Here is a 9575-nt window from a genome sequence, read left to right on the forward strand (position 1 = left end):
AATAAATAAATGATTTAAAATAAATATATTTTAATTATTGTGTGAGAAAGGTTATATAATCTCATTATAGAATATAGTGTCTTTCAAAAACATCTTATATTTTAAACTATATCTCATGTTTAAGAAGAAAAAAATGCATTTTACATTTTCACTTTTTCGTTCTTTTTTTCCTTTGTTAGACAATGGCAAACAAACTCTTGGTTAGAGAAATTTTTTTTCCTTAGCCGCTTTGTGTCTCCCTTTCCCACATTTTGTTGCCATTTTTTTGTTAGACTCTAGCAAACACTCTGTATCTCCCCTTGTCACAAACACACTATTTCTTTCTCTCTCTCTCTCTCCTTCACGTGCGTACGCACAGATTTGACTTCACCATGTCAACAAATTTCAAAATTGGTAAAAGTTTATCGATTTTTACAGCTATACACAGGTGCTTCTGAGAGAAAAAGTTGACGAAAACGCAGGTAGGGTCATGAACAATGTCCTCCTAAAATTGGGGCGACATGCGTGTTAATTTGTGGACGTGCATAAATTATATTCACGTACACACACACATCTCGGCTTTTAAATATATTATCGTTCATTATCTCCATTATCTCTTTTGCTGACAGATTTGTGAAACAAATGATTTCAAATCCATTGCAGTAATTTTGGATCTGTGGTCAAAACATAGTGATGGGTTGGTAGAAATTGTATTTTGTTATGATCCTTGATGTTCTAAAGTTAGCTTTGCTTTACATTCTTAGCTGAAGCTTTATTCTTTTACTTCAGTTCACTTAACTTTTGGGAATTGGTAGTAGATCTGAAAAAGTTATTCATGATAGCGTAGTGCCTTAGCCGTATTCAAACATCACAATTTGGATTTCTCTTACTCCAGCTGCTGTAGCAAACTCATTGAGTTTCTTGAGGACATCTCCTGATGGTAGCTCATGTGTGCATGTATCTTGACTTTGCTAAAACCTTCAATTCTGTGCCACGCAAATGACTCCTATCAAAACTTTGTGCAACAGGTGTGAAAGATAATCTCTATAACTGGTTGAAGCCCTTCGTTTTTGGTCGAAAAGCGGTAGTCAGGGTTCTAGGACGTATGAGATAACATCTGAGGTACCACAGAGATCCATTCTTGAGCCCATTGTTTGATGCATATATTAATGACATGGACACCAACTTGAATGTTACAATATTGAAATATGCAGATGACACCATGTCGTACCTTGAGATAAATAGAACAGATCCTATATGCTATAGATTTTTCCAGCAATTAGACCTGGACATAATGCAGTAATGGATTACTGACTAGAAACTCAAGCTAGCTGTGGACAAGTGTGTTGTCATGCATTTTGAGAGGAAAAACTCAGCCTTTTTCGAGCGAGATTGTTGCCAGTGCCCCTGGACTGGCTCTTGTGCGGGTGGCACATAAAATACACCATTTTGAGTGTGGCCATTGCCAGTACCGCCTGACTGGCCTTCGTGCGGGTGACACGTAAAAGCACCAACTACACTCTCTGAGTGGTTGGCGTTAGGAAGGGCATCCAGCTGTAGAAACTCTGCCAAATCAGATTGGAGCCTGGTGTAGCCGTCTGGTTTCACCAGTCCTCAGTCAAATCGTCCAACCCATGCTAGCATGGAAAGCAGACGTTAAACTATCATGATGATGATGATTTACATAGTTCCTCAGCAACACCAATCATAAGAAGTCTGTTAGTAAATGTGACCTGGGTATTATTGTCAACAGTGATCTGCGTTGGACAAACCACATCTCTAAAGTTGTCAAGAAGGCCTAGGGTGTCTTAGCATCATTCAGTAAGGCCTTTGTCATTCATGTACTGTTTGATTCCAATTCTTCTAAACCTGTTTGGGCTATTTGTTCAAAAGACTGGGAGATTATTACCTCATTTTGGAATCAAGTAGATGTTAGCAACAGAAAGGGCATCTGGTTATAGAAAACCCTGTCCCAGCATGTTCTCATCTGACCCATGCAAGCATAGAAAAATAGATGTTTAAACAATGATGACATGTTCAATTTGTGTTGGTGTTTGTCTTGTCCCTATATGTTTTAATAATTGACATTATTTAAAAAATAATTCTCTTTGTTTTTTGTCCTGTAATTTAGCAATAATTGCAATACCTCGTAATTTTCTTCAGTCTGGATGCTGAAAAGTTACTCTTAAAGGTGGCGAGCTGGCAGACTTGTTTATATGCCAAACAAAATGCTTGGTTGTATTTCGTCTGTCTTCTATGTTCTGAGTTCAAATTCTTTTGAGGTTGACTTTGCCTTTCATCTGTGGTTGATGCCAAAATTTGAAATCAATATTTAGAAATTGATGGCAAATGAAGTTAATTAAAAATGCTTTTCTTTTTTTATCATTTTCTAAACACAGGTGCAAGCACAAATATGGTGCTTAAGAAGTTCATTGATGAAGTGACTATTGGTGTCAGTATGATTGACTAAAACTCTGGAAGGCAGTACTACAGCATATACCAATGATAGAAACCACTGAAAGTATAACTTATAATAGGTATGTTAGCCATATTTTTAGAAATAAGTTTATTTTATTTTGTATTGGAGGGCCTTGGATTAGCAGAGTTTTTAAAGCATTGGATAAAGTACATAGAAATATTTACTTTACATTTTGGGTTTAAATCAATCATGCCTAAGTGAACTTTACCTTTCTTGCTCAGTATAAAGTACCAGTCAAGTGTATCAACTACCCCTTCTCCTCAAATAGTGACCTTGCACAAATGTTAGAAATCAATATCATTCTCAAGTTGGTTACTGATGTGCCTTTAATGTTTATATTTTGAATTCAAGCTATTGAAGTTTCTATGTAGCCTTTTGAACTACTGGAAATAGCAGCCAAATTTTCTTCCACTCACATCCTATTATCTTATAAAGGAAGGACTTTCTGAATAATGTAGTGTTGAGAAAAAAACTTAATAACCAGCTGCATGTTGAGACTAAACAAAGCTATTCAGAATTTTAAATAAATAGCATTGAAAAATTACTTTGATTCAAGGTGGTTTGTAAACATTTACTGTCAATATCACTAGATGTTTACAAGCTTACTAGATTTTGTAGTTGACACATCTATAATTCAAGGAATTATGGGGCTATATGCAATGGTTCTGGATTCTTTGTGCTTGGTAAACTTCCAGAAGTAGTATACTCTCATGTATTTGTTAGTTTTCTGCCGAGTATGTTATTCATATTTTCACCATTAGCTGATTTTAGAATTTTTAATTGAATGAATTGACCCTAGGACTTATTCTTTGTAAGCCTGGTACTTATTCTATCAGTCACTTTTGCTGAACTGCTAAGTTACGGGGACGTAAGCACACCAACACCAGTTATCAAGCGGTGATGGAAGGACAAACAAAGACATACACACATATGATGGGCTTCTTTCAGTTTCCGTCTACCAAATCCACTCACAAGGCTTTGGTTGGCTTGAGGCTATAGTAGACACTTGCCCAAGGTGCTACACAGTAGGACTGAACCTGGGACCATTTGGTTGGGAAGCAAGCTTCTTACCACACAATCACTCCCAGGCATGACTGTGAAGCTTGCTTTACAACCACATGGTTTCATGTTCAATTCCACTGCAGGTCAACCAATGTCTTGTGAGTGAATTTGATAGATGGAAATTGTGTGGAAGCCTGTAGTGTGTGTCCCTGTCCAGTTTTCTTCAGGGTAACTAAGCAGTTACATGATGCTGGAGGTCATAGATTTCTCTTGGGTCTTGGTGGACATGAACTGCTTTCTCCTCATCATGAAAGAATCTACCATCACACCACTTTGAGCTGCTTGGCAATGGCTTTCATTAACCACTGGGGTTGTCGTTGATGATGTCCTCAGCTGTGCTGACAACATATGACCGTGGACTGCCCCTCTAGAGATCTCTAGCTCTTTCCTGATCCTGAACATAAAGGACTTGACTCTTTCCCATCTAGAGATCTCCAGCTCTTTCCTGACCCTGAGCATAAAGGACTTGACTATGTTCAAGGAGCTGGTAATCTTCAGTTTGTTGTGGTTGGTTTGCCTTTTCCTTTCCTATGTTAGATTGGAATCTGCCATGTTGATGTTGATAAATCTGAAAGAGGAGAAAGTTAAAAAAAATTGGTACATACCAACTAACATGTTAATTTATTTTCCATTTTTAGCTTGCTAAAGTTTTTTACAAATAACCCACACACTATAATCTTTTCTTTTGTTCTTTTGAACTCTACCATTTTGAAGCTATTTTTTGTTTCCAATTCTTTTTGTATGCAATAATCATTAAAGAGAGTTCATTAAATTCACAGTAACTAGGACACACAGTACATATAATTTAAATTATAAGTGTAAAGTAATCTAAAAAAATATCGCGTAACAAAATATAATTAATTAAAATATTGTTTCTGTTAACTGTTATATTTGTCTATCAAATACATATGCAGCCTTTTTTTTAAAAACATATATAGATTCATATTTATACATATTTGTTTTGAATATGCATTCCTTTATATATTCTTTTTATTAATAACAATAATCTGTTCTCTTTCATTTCAAGTATTTAATTTAAACAAAAGTCTAGGTTAACATGTAATTTTCCTATAACATTGTTATTGACAAGTTAAGTTAGTTTTTTGACCTGAACTTGTGAATTGACACATATTTTGACAAACATTTCTGCCAGTAAAGTTCACCTAAATGTATGCAATACATAGTGTTGAAAGAACAATAATATTTAGTTTAGTTACCTCTATTCAAATTTATTGGTGTTTCAGTTTTTTGTTTTTTTTTGTATCTCTTCATTTTGTTGGTATGTTTGAAATAAATACCATTAATAATGTGGCGCTGTCAGTCAACGATTCAACTTTTGTTTTAATTTGTATGAAGAAGTACACTGGACTCTTGCAATTTTTACTCTTTTCAAACACACACACACACAAATACTGTCATTGCTACAAATGTCAAAATGTTAAGTAAGTTTGGAGATAATTGTTCCTGAGTTAGTGTGGTTGAAGCAGCAGTCAAAAAGTTGGCAGCTGGTCATTGTGTTACAGTCACCAATCATTCATTAGCTTGGTGTTGTTAGCTGCTGCTCTGCTACTGACTCCTGTATCTGGTCTGATAATACCTGCACTTCACATACTAAATGCTAGGCTCTCTCTCAATGCTTTCTGTGTTGCATTCTGTAGCTCCCTGTCACATAGTCATGGTGTGTCAAATTTATGCTGATTGATAGGCTCAGGACATGCACCAAAAGATGAAATCATCACTGGAGCCTATTCCATGTGAGGTTGTGATTGTTTAAATTTTATTGATCATGTGGGCTATATTTCAGTGAATCATGACATCAGGTGATAGCTGAATATTTCTGCTACAACTTTAATGAAGGGAAGACTGGTGTAATGTGTTCCAGACAGAAGTTATTTCATTTAATAAAATGTTTTTAGCTGTTATTCATATTTTTATTATCTTCATACTGGCTTGGGTTGGCTAGATCTGCAATAAATTTTGTTAATGCAGCTTAATCTTACATCATTTATTCTTAGAACTGACTTAACAACTATTATTTGAGGTATTGCTTTTTATAACTTAACAGAAGCAGGGCAGCACTTTTTTTTTTACAAGGGTCTTTGAATAATCCTCAGGTGCTTGTAACTGCACTCCTCTAAATTTAGTGGTTTTGAAAACTTCAGATGTTTTTTTTACAAAATTTCACATTCTAGTGGTTGGTCTCTCTGATGGTTGCCAAGTTATGATCTGATACGATATATAATAATCATGATTTAATGTCCAGCTTCCATACTGGCATGGGTTAGATGGTTTGACAGGATCCAGTCAGTCAGAAGACTGTGTCAAGTTCCAGTATTTGCTTCTCATAATTTCTATGGCTAGATGCCCTTCCTAGAGTCATGCATTGGTGTAGCTGTGTTTGCTTTTCAATCATATGGTTTTGGGTTTGGTCCTACTATGCAGCACTTTAAGCAAGTCTCCTGCTATAACTCTGGGCAAACAAAAGCCTAGTAAATGGGTTTGCATAATGAAAACTGAAAGAAGTTTGTCATATATATATATATATATATATATGTATGTGTGTGTGTTTGTTTGCATTTACGCTTCCCTGATGAGTTAGAGTTGGATCAGAGCTGTCGGAGGAGTTAGCAGTGAAAGTTGGTGCACACCAGGGATCTGTGTTGTCACCGTTGTTGTTGGCAATAGTGATTGACGTGGTGATGGAAAGTGCTAGAGAAGGATTGATAATGGAGATATTGTTTGCAGATGATCTCATTCTGATGAGTGAGATGATGGAGGGATTGAGGGAGAAGTTTTGGAAATGGAAGATGTTTGAAAGCAAGGGTTTGAAGGTAAACCTTGGGAAGACAAAGGTGATGGTGAGCAGGGTAGAAGGAGAAGTGTTAGTAAGGTAGATCCATGTGGTGTGTGTGGGAGGAAGGTAATGGCAACTGCAGTGTTGTGTGGAAAATGTGGGAAATGGATTCATGGTAGATTTAGGAAAATGAAGGTGACCCTAAGACTGGCAAGAGTTTTTATTTGTGGAAGATGTGAGAAAGGAGCTGGAGGGCTGGTGGAACCAGTGAGAGGGTTTTGTTATTTGGGAGATAGGGTGGATGTGAAGCAGTTGTGACAGCAAGAGTGAGACTTGGCTGGGTGAAGTTAAGAGAATGTGGAGCGTTATTATATGGGAAAAGGTTCGCTTTGAAGATGAAAGGAAAGGTTTATTGGAGCTGCATGAGATCTGCACTGCTGTATGGAAGTGAGACCTGGTGTCTGAGGGGAAGCAAAATGGCAATTTTGAGAAGGACCAAGAGAGCAATGTGTGGTGTGAAACTATTGGATAAAAGGAGGACTGAGGACTTAATGGGGATGATGGAGTTGGAGGAATCGGTGGAACAGCTGGCAAGGGCAAATGGAGTGCGGTGGTATGGACATGTGTTGAGGGGGGATGAGAATCATGCTCTGAGGAGAGCGCTTGAGTTTAAGGTGAATAGATCATGAAAGCGAGGTTGACCAAAGAAAACATGGAGGAGGACATTGGAAAGATTGGCTTGAGGAGAAAGGACACCCAAAACCGGATGAGATAGTGTGAGAGCAGTTGCTGTAAGAGTGAGGTAGGTCTGGCCACCCCCATTAACGGGGACAAACCCAGATTTAAAATATTGGACATTGGTCAATTTTAGTCAAAGCTATGACTTTAAATCTGTCCAGAGTTACTTCTTTGGTTTTTTCCCATTGATAACAGTTAAAGAGCTAGAAACACAGCATCTGGAAATCTGAAAGGCAGCAGCACTGGACAGATATGATGTTTTTACATCTTTTTACTAAAAGAGAATTTTTTCTCCAAGAAAATGGCAGTGAGTTTGCCTTTAGGTTACTGAAAATACTTCTAAAGTTAACCTTTTTTTAAATTTTTTTGACAGTTTTCAATGTTATTAGGAATAGTTTAATTGAACTTTTTTTTTTCCTCTATAAATTTCAGAATAAATGCATTCTGCTGTCGATACCATTGTTTTGGAAATGTTTAAGTATGTTTTCTATGGTACATATTGTTTGCATCCTTGTTTGTATAATACTGATACGTAAGTATATTTTTGTAGTAGTTTTTTTTGTAAAATTTTTTTCTAATTTAAAAAATCTTGTTTATGAAAATGGTGAGGAAACATGGACTGAAAGATTTTAGGAATTAAAATGAATAGTTTCAATCCTAACTTAACAATATTTATAATGTACTTTTAATCTTAGCTTCCATTTATATTTTCTTTGTTTATTTGTAGAGACTTGTATGCTTGGATGGAATTTTATAAACTATTTAAATATTGAATGAATGAGAATTTTCTAGACATTGACATTGAAAGCACAAATAACATGTAAGCTTAACTGTGTGTGGATATCAATAATAGCATGGCACTTGGTTTTGAGGTTTTTCCTGTGTGGTAAGTAGCTTGCTTACCAACCACATGGTCCCAGGTTCAGTCCCACTGTGTGGCACCTTGGGCAAGTGTCATCTACTATAGCCTTGGGCCGACCAAAGCCTTGTGAGTGGATTTGGTAGACGGAAACTGAAAGAAGCCTGTCATATAAATGTATATATATATATGTTTGTATGTCTGTGTTTGTCCTCCAACATCGCTTGACAACCGATGCTGGTGTGTTTATGTCCCCGTAACTTAGCGGTTCGGCAAAAGAGACCGATAGAATAAGTACTAAGCTTATAAGGAAAAAGTCCTGGGGTCGATTTGCTCGACTAAAGGTGGTGCTCCAGCATGGCCACAGTCAAAAGACTGAAACGAGTAAAAGAGATATAAATGACTTTTTAGCTTTTGTATCATTTACACAATGAAAGTATCTGAATTAGGCTACTAAGCCATTTAAACCAAAAGTCTCCAAGTAAAATCTTTGTTAGGTTAAGAATTTTTAGTCTTACATGATATACAAAATTAGTAATTATATGTTCCAAAACAAGTCTATTATAAAGTATTTTTCTACATAACAAAAATCAATAACTTTCTCAAAGTGAGGCACATGTTTGTGCATTTTTGTTTGTGACAGATGGGAGAGTGAAGAGGCAGTAAAGATAGTTTTTCACTGTTCATATAAAATGTAAATTTTCAGTTAATTGTTTTCACATATGGAACCTTGTGTTAATTATATTTCAGAACTTTCAATTTGTTATAAATTAGTTTTAAAATCTTCAAGTGAAAAACTGCCAACAGATCAGTTCCAAAATTTTCAAGTAAAATACCATCAAAAGAGAAGTTTGTCAGTTATAAAGTCGTCATCATCTGAGAAACAAACACCATATAGAACACTCCTTCAGCATCCAAGAGTGATTAAAGCATGTGAAGGGTTTCGTGCAGCAAGATCTCAAAAATACAAAGGCAAGTTTTATTTTCTCTAAAATTTCTGTTTATCAAAATGAAGTCAAACTATGTATGGCACTACTCATTTGCATAATGGTTGGAATTTCATGGTTTGATATAATTACTAGGGTAACATGTACATATATTTATGTGTATGTAAGTATCATTGTCATCATTGATTCCATTATTGCTCAATAAACTTGAAACCACAAATTTTACGATCACAAGTCAGCTGCCTTAACCACTGGGCCATTGTGCCTCCACACACATACATATTGTGTGGTAAGTAACTTGCTTGCCAACCACATGGTTCCAGGTTCAGTCCTACTGCATGGCACCTTGGGCAAGTGTCTTCTACTATAGCCTTAGGCCAACCAAAGCTTTGTGAATGGATTTGGTAGACGGAAACTGAAAGAAGCCCGTCATATATATATGTTTGTGTGTCTGTGTTTGTTGGTGTGTTTACATCTCCATAATTTAGCAAAAGAGAACGATAGAATAAGTACTAGGCTTACAAAGAATAAGTCTTGGGGTCGATTTGTTTGATTAAAGGTGGTACTCCAGCATGGCCGCAGTCAAGTGACTGAAACAAATAAAAGAATATATATACATATATACACATACATATGTACATACATATATATATACATGTATATATATACGCACATATATATATATATACATGTATCTATATATGCATATATATATAT

General features: G+C 36.0%; 1 protein-coding gene across 2 annotated transcripts in view; it reads left to right on the forward strand.

Annotated features, from left to right (window-relative positions):
• The window catches only part of LOC106873559 (2-phosphoxylose phosphatase 1-like), a 36719-nt gene that overhangs the window by 24406 nt on the left and 2738 nt on the right, over positions 1-9575 (forward strand). For both annotated transcript variants that reach the window (XM_052968919.1, XM_052968918.1), the window contains exons 2-4: positions 2379-2516; positions 7485-7584; positions 8662-8883. In XM_052968919.1, the coding sequence (XP_052824879.1) occupies positions 7533-7584; positions 8662-8883 (274 nt within the window). In that variant the 5' untranslated portion in view covers positions 2379-2516; positions 7485-7532. The remainder of the gene's footprint in view (positions 1-2378; positions 2517-7484; positions 7585-8661; positions 8884-9575) is intronic.

Source organism: Octopus bimaculoides, chromosome 6 (assembly GCF_001194135.2).
Source record: "Octopus bimaculoides isolate UCB-OBI-ISO-001 chromosome 6, ASM119413v2, whole genome shotgun sequence".
Classification (NCBI taxonomy): domain Eukaryota; kingdom Metazoa; phylum Mollusca; class Cephalopoda; order Octopoda; family Octopodidae; genus Octopus; species Octopus bimaculoides.